The sequence below is a fragment of the Pan paniscus genome, chromosome 14 (genome assembly GCF_029289425.2).
Source record: "Pan paniscus chromosome 14, NHGRI_mPanPan1-v2.0_pri, whole genome shotgun sequence".
In the NCBI taxonomy this organism is placed as follows: domain Eukaryota; kingdom Metazoa; phylum Chordata; class Mammalia; order Primates; family Hominidae; genus Pan; species Pan paniscus.
In genome coordinates this window covers 68,447,734-68,469,548 of record NC_073263.2, presented here as the reverse complement: position 1 = coordinate 68,469,548, position 21,815 = coordinate 68,447,734, and the positions used below count along the sequence as shown (strand labels likewise).

The 21,815-nt window shown below is 32.3% G+C and overlaps 1 protein-coding gene across 6 annotated transcripts in view; it reads left to right on the top strand.

The window, feature by feature from the left end:
- Window positions 1-21,815, top strand: part of PCDH9 (protocadherin 9) — a 915,902-nt gene that overhangs the window by 305,554 nt on the left and 588,533 nt on the right. For 2 of the 6 annotated variants that reach the window (XM_008952800.6, XM_008952798.6), the window contains exon 2: window positions 20,002-20,058. The exons of 2 other annotated variants lie outside the window; for them this stretch is intronic. In XM_008952800.6, coding sequence (XP_008951048.1) covers window positions 20,002-20,058 — 57 coding nt within the window. Of the gene's footprint in view, window positions 1-19,956; window positions 20,059-21,815 lie in introns of all 6 variants that reach the window. 2 more of the 6 variants (XM_003827461.7, XM_003827459.7) reach the window with 1 other exon arrangement.

The following is a 21,815-nucleotide window of genomic DNA, read 5'->3' as shown; positions in this document are numbered from 1 at the left end:
TAGCTATGTCTGGCACATAGTTATCAATGTTACCTATGATGATAGATTTTTTATTTTAAACTGGATATTTTAAAAGCCCGCATTATATAAATTAGATATTTTAATTGTCTTGCTTAAGATAAAGTCTTTATAATTCAATTTACAGATTAAAAATGTTTGAATACAAAATTTTTAGAAAGAACTCTGTTATGAAACAGGGTTTACATATAATTATGTATACAACTAGAAGATGATCTGTGTTTTTCTCATTTTACTTTTTCTATATAGTCAAGATTTGGTGCATATAATTAGCTATGAAATGTGTGTCAATTATAAAACTGTTTATGTGTACTAGCCAGGTGCAGCAGTTTATAAATTAATTCTGTGAAAATTACTAAATTATTAATTATCCAGTTTCCCCTTATTCAAATGGTGAGCCTATAATTATGTGATTATATACTCACCAAGTATTTATTTTTTATCAAATTATACATAGTTTTTAGTTATCTGAATCATGCTATGTTAACCGTGTTTTATTTTCAGTTTTTGACTTACGTATAAATATTCTCATCCCTTTCAAACTCTTGTGATAAGATAAAACTAAATATTTAATAATATGTAAATACAAAGTGAAAAAACACACTTCTAAAGTGTATTGGTTTCTAAAAAATTAATAATATAATGAGTTTTCTTTTAAAGATGAAAAAAATGAATGAGTTGGAAAAAGTAGCTAAACTTGATAGCATTATCATTTTTCCAAGTTGTATACAAGTTGTGGTTGGCTCTATCATCTGAAGAAAAACTTAACTCTAAAACTGAAAAAGAATAAGCTCCTCATTTCTAATATAATAGCAGCAAATTAGAGTTATCTGCAGTAGTAGCAATAGGAACAGATAGCATTACAAATCATCATATCATTGACAGACAATTACATTCACAACTTTCCAAGCATGAAGCAGTAGCAATGTTTATTCACCAACAAAGTTATTCAAGCCAAAAGCCCAGGGAGGCTATGAACATAAGAAAGTTACTTCTGGGTGAGTTGTTGGAATAAGTTTGTCCTATTACTTTACTCCTACACATCTGTAGAATCGTGAAAATTAAAGATACAAAATGTCTATTAGCATTCCTTGAGTTAGCTCTCCTGTCCATTTGGAAGCAAAGTGTACTACAGTTGTCTTATTCCCAGGTTAGGAAGGGAAAGTTTGCATAAAAATAAAGCAGGGAAATACTTCTCCTGGTATTGAAGAAGAAATAACTGATCAATTTTTAATAATTCCAAATAGAACATGACATTTACAGCTAGATACGTATTTTATATAATATCAAACATTTTTATACAATATTAATAATTTTTGATGAAGTACATTTGTATTATACTTGTTTCCCACACAATTGTTTAATCAATTCACAGTCAATCACAAGATTGACTACTAGTTTCAGTTAGGAGCATTTTCTGATACATGAATATAATAAATTGAAGACATAATCTGGTTTATCTTTATGAAAATAAATATTGACATTACCTACAAATGAGATAAGTTAACCTAAGTCACAAGTCATCTCAGGGAATAGTTGACAAAGTTTTCATAAACTTTTTTTGTTCTTTCAGCAGTGATATTGACCTTAAATTGAACAGTAAATTGACCTTAATTGTTCTACAAATTGATTAGCTATGTGAAATCAGCTACTAATGACTTGAATACATTTCAGGACAGTTTAAATGACTGTTGAAACTATTACTCTTAGAATCATTTTGTATATTTATCCAGAAGTTTTGCTAACCTCTCACCTCAGCCCCGCTGTACTCAAAATAGGAAGCAGTCAGATAACAATTCCCCTTTTATTAAATTACTTTTTGTATACGTGGTCCTCCCTTGAGGTCTGATATTCTGAGACATAAATACTGTGTATTAGTCTTTTTTTATGCTCCCAGTGAAGTTTGAATATGTGCTTTTCTCCTGCTTTATGCAAAGCATATATTCATGACATATGTGTGTGTGTATTCATGTGGCAAATTTTAGATCCGTTAGGACTTCCGCTGAAATTGGCTTTGACTTTATATATTCCTGGTAAAATAAAGATGGCTTATCAAAGGACCATATGCAAAAAATACAACCCTTCACTCTAGTTTTGTCAACTGGATAAGGCAACAGAACATGCTCACGATGACTGAGTTGCCTAACTTACACAGAGAGCTATACTAAATCTAACTTTGCTTTTTTGGTTTTTTAAAAATACCCTTTCTCTCACGTAAATACAATGTCTGCTTGCATAGTTCCCATAATTAAAGGTAGTTAAATATATTGCATTTTAAAATGCTATTCAATATTTATAATTTATTTAGTATGACAGTATACCAATTATCTGAAGTCTTTTGTCTTGAATCTTCTGATTTACCAGGGGATTCTCTGACACAACTCAATTATCTGCTCTTAGATTCAGTCTTGTAGGTAGAGATTTTTGCAAGAGGGAAAAAGAACTTCTATGAGGTTAAGTATATATTTTAGGATCTTTATGCATTATGAAATTCAGTATAAGCATTGATCATCTTCAGTCAAAGAAGAAACCTTCATTCCTAAATTCTGAGATTCACTCTAAGATAGTTTTATGTAAATGGTAGTGTTGCAGATTTTAAGGATAAATCTGTAATCTGGTTTTACTATAATTTCAGAGACATTCGTAGGAAGAAGCAGTTTTTAAAAGATGGTTTGAAAATACACAAACATTCAGGAAGCTATTGTTTTAGGATACCTTTGATTTTGGAAAGGAGTATACACATATCTTTTTCTCTGAAAATTATAGCTCACTGGAAACAGGAATTCACACGATATAATTGATTTGGAGTATGAAATGCTATGTAATTTTCAATATATCCATGTTACATAAATGCAGAAAACTGCATAATTTTACATTACATGGCTTGAGGATTGGGGTTTTGTGTTTGTTTTTGCCTCAACAATTGCCTGTGAAAAGATGATGAATTGTGAGGTGGTTACAGGCTTTAATTTTTTGATTGAATGGAGGAATTATATTTATAGAAGGTCATTCACTCTGGTGGGGAAGGTTATTAATATAAGAAATTATGTGCTGAGGTAAACCACCTCAGTCAGACAGTGAAATCCATCATTCAAGACTTGTTTAGGGACATGCAAAATACACTGTAAATTGAGTGTCTCCCTTTCAAGGGGATTAATGCTACAGCTCAGGAATTTTCAGAAAGTTGTGATAAGGGTCCTGAGGTTTAGTGACAGTCAGAATACAGTTAAGCTTTTCCTTTTTTACCTGGAAACCTATTCAATTTTGGGATACTTTCTTTCATTCTTATTCTGCATATCTTCTTTAAAAATGCATAGGAAAAATCTGTCTAATCCTATCATTCCCCAGCAAAAGTTAAAAGCACATGTCTTAAAATGTGTGGGTTTATTAAGTCATATCTCTTACATGTAAATACAAACAGTGTTTAGATATCAAGTATCAGTTTTTCTGAACAATAGTATGCCAGTGCTTATTCTTGGAACAGTATCTGTAAGGGGAGCAGATAGCATATTATTCAGGTTATTGTAGGGGTAAACTTGTTATTGGTTACATGGATATATTTCAAGAATGTAAGGATGTTAAAAAAAAATTACCCTAATCTTCTATTTTGAAAAATGAACATCAGGATAGTTTAAAAACCGAATAAGAAATACGAATAATATATTATATATAATTTTAAATTTTAATATTAACTGAAACTGACTTTGTTTAGTCCCTTATACTTTTCTAATTATTTCACATCTAATTATCTCATTTGAGTTTCTTGTCCACCTTCCTTGACAGGCAGAAGAGGGTTTTTTATCCCCATAGGGAGATTGAGGCCTAAGTGTTTTATCACTTGCTCATGGTTTTACACTGAATACAATCCTTTTTTCCATTACAACACTCTGAGGACTGTGCCTCCGTGCAAACTCTCTGAACTAAACAATTCCAAATATTCAGTTTCTCCAATTAGCCATAGCAAATTTTTGTAGCTCTATGAATGGCAATGTAATGTGTGGTTCCACAGCAGAATTTGAAATTGAAAATACTGAGCTTATTTCAAAACAGTTTTAAGAATCTATTACCTGTCAGACACTATGCATAGCACAGAAGACATCAAGGAAGAAATAGACAAAAACATGCACACAATTAGCATACAGATGAATGAATGTTAAAGAAGTTATATTTGCTTCGGATGCCAAGGGGAAAGAGGATTGAGTAAGGAAGGTGTAAGCTTGAATTTTGGACAAGTTTGTTTTAAGATGCCTGAAGAAATCTCAGCTGAAATATTTAGCAAAAAATATTTTGTTTGTTTGGGATGAAGCATAGAACAATTAGTCCTGAAGCAGTAACTTTGGATGTCATCACTTAGATATATATTGCAGACAACTGAATGCACAGAATTGTATGAAGTTCCCCAGAGAAATACTAAATAGTGAGAAGATAAAATAACCAATAATATAGACTTGAGAAACACCAACGTGAAGTATGTTTCCAACAGGAAAGGAACAGTAGAGGATAGTGAAATGAACAGAGACATACAGGAGGGGAGAGATTAGCATTCTGGAAGAAAAAAAAGAATGATGGCTTTCCAAGAGTAATTTTTGTCAAGTGTTAGCAAAGCTGAAGCATAACAGAATTAAGTAGGTTGAAAATAGATGGTGCAGAATACTCCTTCCAAAGTGCATGATGACAGAAATAAGTGGAAAACCAAAGGTTGAAAGCACAAGTAAGAGTTCAATTAATTATAAGTAAATTTATTTTGCCATGATCAAAAAATATGATCATAAATCTTTTACAAAAGAAGTAATAAAGTTGTATTATTACTTAGATTTAAATGCTTTTGATATGTGGGGAGTACTTAGTAACCTTATCATAATAATATAAAATAGTGGGTCTATTTTATTTATGAGTACATACTCTACTTCTCTATTTTTTTACAAGAGGAAAAAATTAGTAAAATTTATTGCTACCATGATTATAAAAGCTGTTAAAATGGTAAATTAAGATACATTCATTTTATTTTTGCCTAAGTAATACTGAATTTGAAAGTTTGTTTCTCTTTTCTTGCTCTTACCATCAAAAACAATAATAAAGTGCTAAGTCTCCTACCAGTTTAAAAAGAGTCTTAATAATGTATAATGTTACAATTATAAAAGTCAATGTTGAACACACTTCTGGTTATAAGAAGCAAAAATTCACTTACACTAGCTAAATTAAAATAGCGATCTCGTGGAAACCAAGGAGAAACAAATGAACACTAAAGTCTTTATCTGAAGTGGAGGCAAAATGATAAATAAGGCAATTTTTCTCTGTGCCTCTCTCCCTCTCCTCCTCTCCCCTCTCTCTTCCTCTCTATTTTGTACTTGTACATTACTCAAAACATCTGTTTACTTTAGACTGTATCTTCGCAACTTGTACATGGCTACAGTTGGATTCTTTTATACTCTAGCCCCTCAATTTCCATCTCAATCACCAACTGAGACCCTCTTCGTTTCCTCTTAGCTTAAATGTTCACAAAATCCCTGGGAAGGAACCAATCATCCTCGAACATAACCATACACAGTTCATGACACTGGTCACTCACCCCCAATTTTCCTTTTCTGGACACCTAAGACATATCATTTTCCTAATGTACCTGTTTTGTAGGGGAGAGGGAATGAGAGAGAGGTGATTATGTCCTGTATGTAGGGATGTCTCTTCAGGGGATTTGGGTATAGCAGAGGGAGCTGTCCTTAATAGTTTATCATATACATGATGTTAAAATGAAAACATGACACCTTAAACTTGCAGAACTGTTTATATTAATAAGGAGCATTATTACTCTGAGGCATTTTAGTAAGGGAATATTCATGTATCTCTTTATCTTTTAGTAGATTTAAAAGAAAACTTATGGCAGATTCTGTCTTGCGTATGTTCTATTTGTATCTGATTCTCACACCAAGTATTTGCCACTTCTTTTCCATAAACTTATTTTACACTGAGTCACTGAATAACTATCATAAAAACAAATAGCATGTCAACACATTTACTCGACCAGAGCCCTCTTGAGATAATGTCTGAATTTTCATCAAGACTGTAGTGATTAGTGTTTCTGATTATGATAATCAAATAACTCATTAGTGGTTATGTTTCAAAAAGGATTTGAAATATAAAATGTTTCTAGAATATGGTGAGTCATTTGGCTCAGGCTTCTCAAAGATGGTAAAAAATGGAAAAGACAATTTTAGTCCTTAATATCTTGCATCAGTAAAATATATGTAAGGCAAGTGTGTACCAATTTTACAAGCAACATATTCTCAAAGACCCAGTTTCGTAGCAGGCCATTTTAAAATGTATGCTTGTTTATACATGAAGAATAAATTGAGCAAAAGTTGTTGCTATGTCTAACTTGACTAAGTTGACATCAACATAAACCATCAAATGAGTGGATAAAGGTTTCAACAAGTGAAGTGTGTTTTATTAGCTGGTGTTCAATTTATAAGGTAGGCAATTGAAATAAGGGAAAGTAGGAACAGACTTTATTTTTAAAGAAAACTTCATCTGCAAGTAGTTTCAGTTTAATGAGCAGCAGAAAATAAGGTTTTGTTATCTTTTGTATGTACTTTCTATTGCTTGTTTAAAAGTTTGTAAATATTTGCTGAATGCACACTTTATTAGGTGTATGTGTGCATATGGGTTTTCCTTCCTTAGTTAAGCTTCCCTTATTGTGTTTAGCTCTTTATTTTAATAAGACGATTAGCAAATTTCTATTCTTCTTCATGCTTTAGAGAGCTCACTAAGGAATAGGAGTGGAAATAATATTCTCTAGTTTGGAAAAGATATGTACAATGGCATCAGCTTAAAAACACAAAGTACAGGTTGGTAAAGTTCGGTCAAACCTTGATCGCAATCAGCCATTAACACAACAGGATCCAAGTTATATGAATAAATTACATATACAGCTCTTACACTCAGAGCTATATTTTGATTGTATTCACATACATTTTATTAGAGTATTTGATTTTAAACTCATCAGATCCTCCTTTTTAGCTGATCTTTTAGAATATCCAATTGGCCCTTTTGATCTCACAGATTCTGAAGAGATATTTTGACTTAAATAAAAGGTGTGTTTTATGAATACATTTTAATATTGAGTTAAGCAGATAGTTCCTTCAGATTTGGTTTAAAGTGTCTCCAGGGGGAGTTTTCTTCCCCCTATTAATGGCCATCTGGATTGAATAAGCTAGTGGTCTAAATCTAGTCTATTTTAGGTATTTGTTATTAGCCTTTTGCACAGTAGTGATCTGGGTGAGTTGTGAGAAACATTGAGCAGAGTTAAAAGGTACTTTCAAAAGGATGTCAACATATAATTTAAAATACGGGATTGAGAATATATCTGAATTTGTCTTTGCTTCAATTATCTTAAAGGGAATTCAGATAATTTTTACCCTATGTCATCTATATAAAATACATCGTTCAATTATCTCTGAATATTTCATCTCAGATAAGTTAGTCTCTATGCTTTCATTTCCTCATCTATAACAGAGGTGAGGAAAAAAATCTGTAATGCCCCTTTCAACTCTAATATTCCATGAGTCTACCAGATATTGAAGTCACCCAAAGGGAAAGGAATTGCTACAAATTCTTACTTGCAAGCACAATTTTCAAGCCCTGTTTCCAAGCTCACAGTTTCTGTGCCACGGAGGGGAGAGAGAAAAAGACCTAATAGAACTTAAAAAGAGCTAGGGCTAAAAGAAAGGCAAAAAGGGATTCAGAGCTACTGAGCTCAGTGTCAAGAGGATGAATCATATTTACACTGATTTCCTGTTTCTTTTCATGTTGAGTCTCCAAGGAAGCCAGCTACCTTATGCTGCTGCTTTCTGCTACTTTGCTGCACGCACATAAACACCACACAGATTCCTACCCTTTATAAGCTGAATAAAGTTATGTATATATATTTTACATAATCTATAGCTGTTTGGGTGATTGCAAAATATTCTGGATTGTAAGATTACTTTAAACAACATCTTGCCATAATGATATAAGAACACCAACAGAAATTAGTGTTGTGTTCATGGTCTCATACTCTGTTTATCTTAGATCTCCTGGTAATCAAATTGATAAGAAAAAAATACCTATGTGAGTAGTCTAGCAACATCTTTTATTTTACTTCATTGAAAGGAAGTGAAAAAGTTCACTTGGACTTGTTAGATCCTTATCATGTAAGGTTGAATAAAAAACTTCTATAAAAGAGCTTAGAATTGTAACAGAATGCTAATACAAGATCCCAAAAAGCCATGCTTCAATAAATAATCAGACTTTATATATTGTTTTTCCTAAAATTATTAGAATGTATATATTGCTTTTCCAAAATTATTTTCCTGAATTATTTATTATTTTCATTTCAAAGTGGATTGCTATTATCAGTATCATTAATATTAAAATAAATGTTTTATAAAATGTTCTCTATATATTGTTTAATCATGTTTAAATATTGCCCCCCACCTCCATATCATAGAAAACTACTATGAACTGAAACAATAATCCTTACTTGAAGTAAATGTATTTATTTTAATATCATTTTAAAACAAAAATACAGTTGTTCTCCAACAAAGAGATATCCATTCTGTATTCTTCTGAAGAACACTGCAGGAAAAAAACACACACACATTGTAGAAATAACACTATCTACTCTCTTGTTTTTGAATTTTATTCTTCTTTCACCACCATTTTGAATTTTCTAAAATGATATATATGTTGCTGAATATATCTGTGAGATGTAGAGAATTGATCAAAATGAACTTTGATATACTGTCAACTCTTTGAAGACAAAATTATTTCTTATATGTATTTTTAATGACGTTCAAAACTATTTGAATGAATGAATGCATGTATGCGTTTATTTGAGAGAATCTTCATAAAAGTTACAGCATTCAATGTGCTTTTTGAGGAGAGTATACAATCATATAGTATTTTATGATTTTCTTCTCCAAAAATGAAATGTGTTTCTTAGTTATGCTTCATATTTATTAATATACATTTTCAAAGTAGGTTTTTGTATAGGTTTCTATAATTTCTTTTGGTTTCTTTACATACCTTCTTTCATCAGGAAAACAATTTCATGAGGATAAATCAGAGAAGTGTTAGTATTCCACAGAGTCTTCTAAGTGTTACAGTTCTGTGGCCTGAGGATTAAAAGATAAACAGTAAAGTAGTTTTGCTGAAGTTATATTAGTTTGAAGCTTGGAGACAAAGGAAGTAATTCAAAAGACAGACTCTATTAACAGTGACTACATCTACAGACATTTCCTTGTTTGTTAAAGTATATTCCTTCAGGGATTCTTTACCCAGACCTATAAGAAGAAACATTTTTAAGACCTTGAAAATAAGCATGTTTCTTGCATACTTTGATTTTGTTCCTTAAAATATACAGAACTTTCATTTTAAAAATAGATTAAAAAAGCACTCTGGCCTTTTAAACATTCACAGTTAGTTAGATTTTAGGCTTGTTGAAGAGTTTCTATCCAACATCACTGTAATTAGTTTCTTTAATTTGGCCTGATTTATTCTAAACTATTCCAAAAGGTATTCAAAGCACCAATTCTTTTTCTGGAAAGAAAGTGGAGGTACAGTCAACAAACATCAGGCCTTTGATTGTGGTGTTTTTCTCTTTGTGAATTAAAAAAACATGTGGAAATGAGAGTTAAAAATCATAATTTAGTTTTAATAGAGTAACACATATTTTCAGAGATATCAATGAGATAAGCAAATGTATAACTAAAGCCATGGTGAAGTTTCATCTTTCCTACAGTCCCTTTAACAACGAAGCATTTAGATCAACTAATCATTTATTTACATCATTTTATAGAAGTCTAAAGTTAGAGATATTAAGCAAACGAGCAAATAAAAATCTACCTTAAGTTTTGAGGTAACACATCTAATAATATCTTACATTTTCGACTTGGATAAGCAGAGGAGATCTTTGGTCTAAACTTACACGGTACGGAGAAGGCCACCAAGGCTGTGAAACTAAGTAAGATGATGATAGAGCTGAGGTTCAAGCCCAACACCCCCCACATAGCCGGTGGCACATTTCCAGGGTATTCTGGAACATCCTTTTTACTCTAAATCAGTAATTAAAAAGTGAGACATTTTTACTCCTAGATACTGTACAAGTTGCATAAATGAATTTAAAATCAAAACATGAAACACTCCACTTGCAAAAACACAATTTGAAATGATGTATTCAGAGTGTAGGGTTTGTTTGTTTGCTTTTAGTGCACTATAAAAAAAAGAACTTATGCACTCCTTTCTCTCTCTCTCCCCCACCCCATTCTCTCTGGATCTATACTCTTACAAATATAAATTCAAGCTTCAGGGTTGGTTTTATAAAGTTTTACACAGTAAGAGAAGCATAGTAAACCACTGAACTTTTTAAAGAATTTGCCTTGAAAAGACAATATTCAAATAACTGACACAGCCTTGAATTTTAAACCCACTTTAAAGCACGCCAGATTTGAATCTCCGAATTTATTACCTGATTTCATTGGCTGAAGGTTGACTTGCAGACTGTTTCTAAAGACTGGCATGCACATAGCCAAGGCTAACATTATGTTGAAGGTTTATGTTGGGCAAACAGTTTTCATAATACAAAGAAATATAACCAAAATACTAGAAATTATATTCAATTTAGGCTTTTAAAACTCCTCTCCTTACCACAGAAATTTCAAAATGTAATTATAATTCTTAGTGAGGATATTTTTTCAGAACGATTTTGCCCTAAAATCCAGGATGCATTTATGCTAAGTATTACATAGATTAACTTAGTAAGGTATATGGTTTATTTATGGCACTTTTATAAATTTATAAATAAATATTTGTATTAATATAATGTATAATTTTTCAAATATTTTAAAATGAAATATTTTATGCGTATATAGTACTTGATTTTGTTTAATAAATATTCCATGAATACACATTTCTGCAATCACTTACATGAACAAGATAATCACATACATAAAATATGTATTCATAAGCATGGTGTGTGTGTGTGTGTGTGTGTGTCCACACTTATGATTGTAATTCACAAATGGCCACCTTTGTATAGAAGGAGAATATTTTCTGCCTGGAGAGCCCATCGCTATACACCTGGGCTCGTCTCCATTTTAGGCTCATATATGCAGTTAATGGAACATGCTATAAACTAATACTGTTGTTTTCCAACAAGTCAGTTTCAGTATGTATTTGTCAGTATTTCAGAACTCCTTAGAAAGTTTAGAAAAGGGCTTGACTTGTGTATTCTGAAACACCAATTATCTGGAGAGAAAATGAAACGCAACAGTGGAAATCAGCAAAGGCAACTGATTATTTTTCCATCTCCGAAGTCTTTCAATTTAATCTGGAAATGTTCACCCTTAAATTCCTAGTGAACACTTTTAAAACAGGACCTCTCCGATTATATTTGAAATTTAATAAATGTTTAGTCAATCTACTTTTATCTGTGTTGCAGAAATTTCCATTTTCGTTTTTCTTCAAGGTACAAATACAGTTAAATGATAATCATATGGGGAAACTCCCCGGGATTTTATCGCAGTAAATAATGAAATAAATTGAAATGAACTGCAAAACAATTGTCTTAAATATAACCCTGACTAACCCTGGCACCCAAAAATGTCTGTTGTTGTATTCCTTCGAATACGTTTGAAGAGAAGTATTTATTTTCATTTCTTTTCAAGGGTCTGGGAAGTTCCAAAGTCCTGCATTGCTTGTATCCACTTATTTAAAATACAGATTTAAGTTGCAATGTGCAAAGCTGACTAATAGAGCTTTGCTCAAGCAATATAACATGTAATCCTGTAATTTAAAACCTTTCAATGCATTATTGCTCTTGTGAAATGGCATTACAGTAAGGTAATAATATAAGGAGGGAACCAATGGAAAAATTGTAAAGTGTAGACCATTAGTGTTTGAAGTATACTTTCTAAGGAAATTTTATTTCAGTGCGTGTTCATAGCAACTGGGTTAAAAGAATTGCATAAAACTCATATAACATCCATGAACCATTTAAAGAAAAAGTGACATAATGTGCACAGAAGCAGCTACAATTTGTGATTCTCATAAAAATGGTTTTGTTTTGTTCCTCCTTGGTTAGTAATGACTTGAAATTGCATCCAGTTTATCTCTATTAAGTTAGAGAGGTTAGAAGTATAGTAATTACTTATGAAGGAATTTACAGCCAGATGTGGGCAAATACATGATCTTATTCCTGTTTTTATTTATTCATTTAGCAGAATTGTGTTCACACCCCCATGCCCAGCAACCTGGCACGTCTGCCTTGAACAGTCTTTGGCATATTTAATGGTCAGTTCTGTTACTGCACATTTAGAGGGAACCTGCTGAATAATTTTGACATAGAGTTCTATTGCTTAATTCTTGATTGCATTACCAAAATTTCTATAAGAATACAAAAAACTATGTTTGCCTTTCTCTCCACTTTCATTAAATAGTTTGCTGAGAAAAGGAGAATAAATTCAGCCTAACAGAGCTTTCTCCAAAGCTAAATGATTATTTATTTTGGGAATATAACTCTATTGCTATCTCTGTCTCCTTTATTTCTGCATTTGTCAAAAGTTTCTTAAGAAAAGCCTTGAAAGTCACACATAGACAGAAACTCAATGGAACACGCATTCTCAGGAAATGGACAATGCACAGAGTTGCTAAAACTTTATAGTAACCAAGATATTTATGGCAAAAGATTTCTCTGAAATACCACTTACGCAATAAAAGGCTAGGATAAAGCTATTTTTTGGTTACGGTACATGGCACCTAAACATTTTATTAAATTGTTAGAATTGTTTGAAAAATGTCAGCCAGCCTATGATAGAGACCATTAAATCTTGGAATAGCATATAAAGGTAGAATTTCTAAACAAAGAAAAAAAAGTGTTTTATCTGGTACATAAGCTTAATCCACTTACTGAATTACTTCGGACTTTAAGATCCTTAGCATTTTTCCCCAATCCTCTTTTTACTTAAATTTGCTAAGATTTTTTTACGCATAAAGCATTCTTATATCTTAACTGTTTTGGAACGTACTGGTTCCATTTATTGTACCATAAGGTAGTGAATTGAGGTAAATATTATACAAACACTTTACAAGTGACCCACTTGCAACAACTAAGTGCACAATAAGAAATATATCTTATCTATTAATTTCACTTGATCACATGGAACTATAACTAAGGGAAGCCAACTGGTCTATTTAATGGCCTGTGCCAGAAGACTATATAAAATCAGCTTTTGTTTTCTCATAAATCCCACGTGCAACAGTCAGTTTCTCACTGTTCATTGAGCTGTAGTGACTACCTCCATCTGGCTAGACCCTCTGCAAACCTGGTTAAAAAATAAAATGGCTTGTTGGAACAAAGGAGAAAGGAAGTGCTTTTGAGGGAGAAGAGAGGACTTTTCCTACCTTTGAGACATCAAGAAGGAAGACAAAAGGGTATCTCTAGGTGGAAAGATCTGGAATGGGAATTGTGAGGACAGAAGAGGACTTACATAGAGGAATTGATGAGCATTATCTGTAGGGTCAAGAGAGTATTGAAGGGTGTCAGTCAACTTGCAGTGGGGTTGAAGAAGCTCTGCTGCCCCTAGAAGAACTGAAAAGGTGAACTTTGCAAAATCCACTGGGGAGGAACATGTGTCAGGGTCCCGAAGTTGAACATAAGCTTATTTGTTTATGCAATGGATAAATTCAAGTTTACCTAGTTAGTTAATATATTACTGTGACAAAGTTACTCCTTGTCATGAACTGCCAAGTGTTCATTTGGAGGAAGAAAGCATGATGACTAAGCCAAATGCTCAGCTCACTGCAAGCTCCGCCTCCCGGGTTCACGCCATTCTCCTGCCTCAGCCTCCCTAGTAGCTGGGACTACAGGCGCCTGCCACCACGCCCGGCTAATTTTTTGTATTTTCAGTAGAGATGGGGTTTCACCATGTTAGCCAGGATGGTCTCCATCTCCTGACCTCGTGATCCGCCCGCCTGGGCCTCCCAAAGTGCTGGGATTACAGGGTGAGCCACTGTGCCTGGCCTCTAAATGGATTTTCAACATGTGTTTTTTTAAAAGGATATTTTTTTTTTTTGTAATTCTGTGAAAAAGGATGCTGGCATTTTGATAGGGATTGCACTGAATCCATAGATTGCTTTGGGCGGTATGGTCATTTTAACAATATTAATCCTTCCAATCTATGAACATGGGATATTTTTCCATTTGTGCAATCTATGATTTTTTTTAATCAGGGTTTTGTAGTTTTTCTTGTAAAGATCTTTCAACTCCTTGGTAAAATATATTCATAAGCCTTTTTTGTAGTTATTGTAAGTGGGATTAACTTCTTGTTTTGGTGCTTGACTAATATTTATTGTTGTGTAGAAATGCTACTGATTTTTGTGCATTGATTTATGTCTCAAAGTTTTAAAGAAAAAAATTTAAAGAAGAGACTCAAAAAAGCAATTAAAAAAAAAAAGACTCTCTGTATACTATAGATACAGGTAACATTTCCTTCATATCATTTTAGGGTCTGCCTATTTTTCTTATTTCACATAAGCAATCCCTGTTTTAAAATTAATGTGTATTATAGCCATCTACATTTCTATGATATGATTGCATTTATATAACATTTGGTTTTAAAATTTATCATACGACATTTTCATTTTAAATCAAAACATGTGTCACTGCACCTGAACACTGATTTGTTCAATAAAGTTTGATGAGCATTTTAGCTCCATTTTCTAGTTATGATTAAAGATAACAAAAATAAGCAAAAAAAGAAGGTACATAGAAAACATTAAAGAAAAGGCTGTGAGTATAGGCTCAAGGTTTCCTTATTTGGGCCAGAATAAATTTCAGGATACTAAATGATCAGAACAAATTTTCTGAAATAATAAGAATCTATACTGTTGGTCACTTAAAATATAAATTTTATTAGTTTCTAGATGTAAGTATAAAGACATGTGCTTTGATGAAATAATGATTGGGGGTGTTCTAAGAGATCTTTTCTTATCTTATGAATAGAAGATTGTTCCTGTGTCTGAGAAAATATTTTGGAAACAGAACCTGTTCAATATGGGTGTAATTGCTAAACAGACTCCACTGAAGAAAACACTTTCTGAGGAAGTACTCAGTTTTATCCTCTCTAGTCCTTTCAGTTTTGACAACAACACGAACAGTTAAATGATTCCAGAGAGAGAGCAGGAGAAGAAAGAAAGCCATGAGTGTATAGCATCCTTGAAGGCCAGTACATAAATGAAACAAGAAGAGGTAGTACTTAGTGTGTTGCATTAGATAAGAACTGAGAACTGCCATTTGCATTAGTAACATGAAAACCATAGGTGATGGTAGCAGGGCCATTTCAGTGGAATGGGCATGCTTGAAACCTAATACACGTGGATCTCTAAAGAAATGCATAGAGAGAAGTTGAAGATACCAAGTTTAGACAATTATTTAAAGTAGATTCATTTCTGCAAACATAAATTTCTTTGGAATTATTAAACAAATGTTCTGTTTTAGAATTCTTCATGAAAAGGAACCTTAGTTTTTTAAAATGGGTAGGAATAACGTTTTCAGTGGGAGTTTTTAAATAAATGGAATTGTTATTTAATGAAACCTATAGCACAAAAGTACAAAACTATTGCCTCTATAATGACTGCAAAACTTCTATGAAAGTGCTATTGATTTTTAGTAAACAACCTTGATTTTGTAAGAAGGTAGGAGTAGTAATAGAATAATAAATAATACTCAGCATTGCTACTGCATTACCATTGAGTTGAAAATGTAAAGAACCCCCTATTTAGCAAAGAAAACAGCTGTGTTTTTCATAAAAAGATCTTCCAAAACTTTTGTTGTTCTTGCTACTGTTGATTATTTTTCTCTTAATATGGCTAGAAGTGCTTTTTTGAAAATTTATTTCAAAAATGAAAGAGTAAAAATACCTGATTATGTGAAAACTTTGAGCAGATATGTCTATAGGTAGTGAATGATAATTTTCCCAGGAACTACAATGGATGTTTTGGAGTGGCATGATTTATCCACATATTACAATACAGACTTTCAATCATAGGTGATGAAAAATAGCAACCTGGTCTTAAAGTATAAAACAAATGTACTTTCAGTGATTTTCATTGAATATGATTGTTGTTATTGAGCTTTAGACTTCTCAAGTTTGATTTACATATGTACCCCCCAATATAAATCTGATTTAGCAAATGCATCTTACCCATAATTCAATACACAGTTATTTATATTAAATTGGGCAAACAGTAAAATTTTTTGGTGGGATGAACCTTGAGAGTTTTTTATTTTATTTTTTTCTTTTTGAGGCAGAGTCTCGTTCTGTCGCCCAGGCTGGAGTGCAGTGGTGCAGTCTCAGCTCACTGCAACCTCCAGCTCTCGAGCTCAAGCTATTCTCGTGCCTCAGGCTCCCAAGTAGCTGGGATTACAGGCATGCACCACCACATCCAGCTAATTTTTATATTTTCAGTAGACGGGGTTTTGCCATGTTGACCAGGCTGGTCTCAAACTCCTGACCACAGGTGATCCGCCCATCTCGGCCTCCCAAAGTGCTGGGATTACAGGCGTGAGCCACTGCGCCCAGCCGAGACTTTTAAAATAAATCTTTTTTTAGAAAATGCTGCAACTCTCCCGGAAGTAGAAATTTGTTAGGGAGGATTCATAGTGATTAAATTTTTTCCTGTAAGAATTTTTTTTTCTTAAAAGTTTGGGTATTTATAATAGTTAATCTCAAAATATTGTTTACAGTGTTACTTTTTTCTTTTATTTTGCTCTGAGTTATGTATTAATTTGCAGAAGAAATTTACCTCAAAAGACTCAATTTTAAAAAGTAAGGAAAGAACAGTAAGTTAGAAATTTTCCTTTCATGCCATTCACTGTTCCAAAAACAGGAGCTGCTCCAGAATGAAACACAGGAGAGGCTTGGGGGTGAGATCTTTTAGGGGTGGAAGGACTTAACTGGGCATCACAATGATATTGCAAATGCGCTCATTTTGTTATGTTGCATATTTTCTTGGAAAAGTTGGAAGAAAAAGAATGACCTTTAAAGCTCACTCTTGGCACTGTTGGCTCTTATATGAAGTCCAATTCTATAACTTCTCACTATATGTTGTGCTATTGAATTAATGCACTGATAGCTTCTGTCTGTTCTGAAATCAATCCTCACATTCTTCATGTTTGAACTATTATCAAATTACTCATGGCTCATGAGAATTCATATTTTCTCACCTTTGCATATGCAGTTCCTTCTGTCTCAAATGTGTGCTAACCATGATTCCCTCATCAGTCCACCTCTCGAGACTCTCTATTCATGTATCAAACCCAGGAGTCTATGCATGCCCTTCTCTGTCCCTTAGCAGTCTGCATACATTTTCAGGTGGCATGTTCACTCATCATGGGGGTTATTTACTTTCATGTATTGTTTCAGGGCTAGAGTGAGAGTAGTACAGATATTAAATGCCATATCTTGATGATCCAGTACAATTCTGACACATAACATGCACTCAGTAAAAGTCTGATTATCAAACAAACAAACAGAATAAAATGAGTGAATGAATGAGTTATAGATGAACCCATTAAGGGAGATATGGTACAGTAGAAATTGCCCAAAATAGAGTGAACACTTGTCCTGCTTTTACAGGGCAAATCCTTCAGCAAATGGCACTGAATATACCTGAACCTGTGTCTTCCTAATCTGTTATAGGATGGATTATGTTTTCTACCAGTCTACAGAGGTTCCTTGTAGATAATACATAAGTTCTTGTATTTAAAGCATAAAGTATTATACAAATATAGGATTTTTTTTTCAGGTTCAGACACTTTTATGATATATCCATGGGGGGAAAAAAACAATATGATGGGTTAAATTTTAAAAAGGAAGAAAAAATTCTATGGAGCAAGATATCAGATTGAAATCGGAGTGAGGCCAAAATTTACTCTAGCTTCCTGAGGGCTAGACAAGGAAGTTTTAACCTTAACCCAAGGATTCTAAACTCTGGCTGCACATTAGAATTGTCTGAATATTTTAAAAATATTTATGTCTGAGCTTCAATTTAACTGATGTGAGGTGGGACTCAGTCATTGACATTTTTAAAAATCTCCTCAGGTGATTCTAATATACAGTCAGGGTGAGACTCACTGCTGGGCCAGAGAAATTTAGGAAATGTTTCTTAGGAGAAAAACTGTATAATACATGAATCCTTTTAAAAAGATTAATCGGCATGAATAGATATGTGGAGAGGCTAGGGATAGGAATTGAATAATTAAAATGTCTATGGACATCACAGATGAAAATAACTGTTTTAAGGTCTATGCTTTTTTTTTTTTTTCTTGAATGCCAAAAAAGCTGCTGTGAAGCCTTTGTTGCTAACAGTGAATTTGTTCAGACAAAAAACTTGGGAACATTCAAATAATTAATATTGCAAGGGAGCATTTTACAAATTACACATGAAAGTTACTTAGAAACAGAGGTTAAAATGGCAATCACCATTTGTTGAATGACGCATGAAAAGAGTTGCTAGAGGAGGTAAGTTTTGAATAGAGTTAAAATTAAATTGTAGAGAGAGAACAGATATAAAATATTTTTTCATGCTAAAAGGCTTATAGTGATGGATATATGGATTTAAAGTCATGCCTTCTTAGTTGTCACACAGCTATTTATTTTAAACAAATAAAAATAAATGAGATAATTTATGTCTTCAAAATGTAATGACAGTGCTTTAACATATTTAAATATATAAAATGATGGTCTTGAAATGAAAATAGAGTGAACACAATATATTAAAATTCTAAAACACATTTGCTTTTAAAAATGTCTATCAGTAATTTTCTAACAGATTTTACTTTGAGATAGTAAAGGCAGCATTTCATTGATGAATAGGAAACATGGCATACTAGTTTTGAAAAGAATAGTCTCTTTGCTTGTAATGTAATGAAATCTATGCATATATTATAGTTTTATTTAAGAAGAAAAGGTATATATCAATGATGAACCTTTTCTGGGGGGCACAACAATATCTTTTTATCAAAGTAGAAACCTTAAAACCCACAAAGTTATGTTTAATAAATGGCCAGACAGCAATACTTACAAATATTGCTTGCCTTGAGTCTAATAAAAGATTTAGAAAAGAAGTAAGAAAACAGGAAGTGGAAAATGTCTTATTTTCACATGAAAAACTTGTGTGAGGAATATGGGAAACTGTCATTTTAATATGTTCACAGAGAAAGGCCAAGCCATAATGTAATATCTTATGTTCTATAATTCATATCAATTTCCAGGTAAATTATTTTAGATAACCTGTTTTTTAAAAATGCTTTCTATTTAGTAGAAAAATAAGTCAACTAGTATTTTAAGACACTACACTTCTGTTTTTTTCAGTTTTATCTATTTCAAATGTATCACTTATAAAGGTAGTTCATGTGGTAGCTAAGGATATGGGGAATGGTTCCCAAAAGGCTGGGCAACAGCACAGCTTTGTTGGGGGAGGAATTATGCTTCAGTCTCCTCTTCTTTAAGTGGAGGTAGTTAATAATATCCATGTCACAGGCTAATATGTGTATAATATATATCAAACTCTTAAATAATATCTCACCCAAATAGCACCGTATAACTTTTAGCTACCAAAGTCATAAATGTAATAAATAAATATTGCCTAAAAAAGGTAAAAGTAAAATTACTAAATTTTATATTTCTTTAGTTTTAGTAAAAATGTTTTAACAATTTGTTTATCCTGGGACAATTAAAAAATCTTTATGGTAAAGACTCAATCTTAATGCATGTATCTCTGGGTGTGGACCCTTGTTAGCTCAAGTGGTATTCCTTTATTAGGCTCATAGCAAACAACCATGTCTCTCAATGGACACTCTAAATGTGGAATAGTTTGTCACAATTATTTGGTAATCTCTTTCAGTGTAACTCACACAGCAAAAGTGACAATATTCCTGTCACTCCTCAGAAATGTCCCAGCTCCGCGGGTTTCCACATTCAGGAGAATGAAGAAAGCCATTATGAGGTATGCCATATATCTATAGAGAACATGTTAGTACTGATAAATTTTCATTTTCCTCATGATTTTAAATACTCTATCGTAATTAGTATTATTGCCTTTGCCCATCTCTTCTGTGGTCACATTTTTATACTAATGTTTTTGAAAATAATTTTAAGTAAATAATTTTAGAACAAAAATCCAGCGATATATATCTTTTTTTTTCTGTTGAGTAATGATCCAACTCTCAAACATAATGTTAGTAACATGGAATGAAAAGTACTGATTTTTACCTATTTTTAAAGAAAGTAATAAGCAACTTTCTTTTAAAGCTAGATGTTCTGGATTGATTCATATTTTTTAATTGAACTAAAAGAAAGGCACAACTATTTTGAAAGGTTAATTCGATTCATCTCCCATACTGAGGAAAATGAGAAAGACATTGCTGCTTAATATGACTAGTTAAATTTGAATTTTAATGAAGTTTTCCTTTTTTTTTACTACTTTATATCAGTTTGATCTTTTATTTCCCTGTATTTTTGAACTTGAAAGCCATTACTTTCTTTTTTAAAAAAGTTAGTTCATCCACATTAAAAGGTAGAAGATCCATAGTTGTTCTTTTCTTATTCTTTTATGTTGGAAGGGTTTTTCCAGTGCCAATTATTCCAGTATGGCTGGGTATAGAAATCTACTATCTTTCATGTATTTTTTTTTAAGTCATGATAAAAAAACATATAACATAGAACTTACTATCTGAGCTGCTTTTAAGTGTAGAGTTCAGTTGTGTTAACTATTTTTGCATTGTTGTGAAATGGAAGAAGATTCCCATTTTTAAAGAATTATGTTTTAATAGTTAACTAATATTAAAACATACATACTGTTTCACGTATTTTTTTACAGCTGTAACATATAGATTGTAGAAAGAGAGGTAATGCATGTGTATGCGTATGTGTGTGTGCCTGTGTGTGTATTCTGTTTTCTTACAGAACGTGGGTCCCCTCCATTCCCTTCAAACCTTTTCTTAATCATGATTAGTAAAAAAAAATTTGTAATAATTATTGCTTTTGCCATCTAAAGGAATCTATTATTTTCAAAAATCCCACTGGTAATGTATATTGAAGAAACTACTTTGATTAATATAAACTTAATATAGAAAGCAACTTCTTTTTAGATAAAACATTAGTGGAAGTTGAAAGAGGATTGAGCAGTATTTCGAACAGCTCTATCCCCTAATTCTCTGCATATTTTTATTCTATTTCTTTTTCTTTGTGTGGGTCTAAATACTTAGAAATGATTTTCTAAACTTCAGCATATATACTTTTTTATATTTTTCTTTCTTTTTTTATCCAAAGCCTAAATCACTTGAACATTGAGAGAAGAAACATAGTTTTCAACCCTTTGATTTTTTCCTCTTCACTGTGTATGTTTCAACTATCTAAGATAATACAATTGTTCCCATTAATTACCAACAATAACACAATAGTTCTAATTGGATGGCAGATAAAAATTTTTTTCATAAGTAAAGATTAATGTAAATAGTACAAAACCCTACCCAGGATGTTGTTCAAGTCGTTAAGATCCAAGTGGATTTCAGATTTCTAAGAATTATATTTATTTTTATAACATTTTATGTTTGTGTTTATTGACTTAACCATACTCCTCAGAAACCATATTCCTCAGAAAATCCCTTTGATTACCAAAGGTGGTGAGATGATTTATTGGAGATTTTCTTATTTTTCGTAGAGAATTTAAATGAGACATAATTCAAATAATTTTCTATAAAT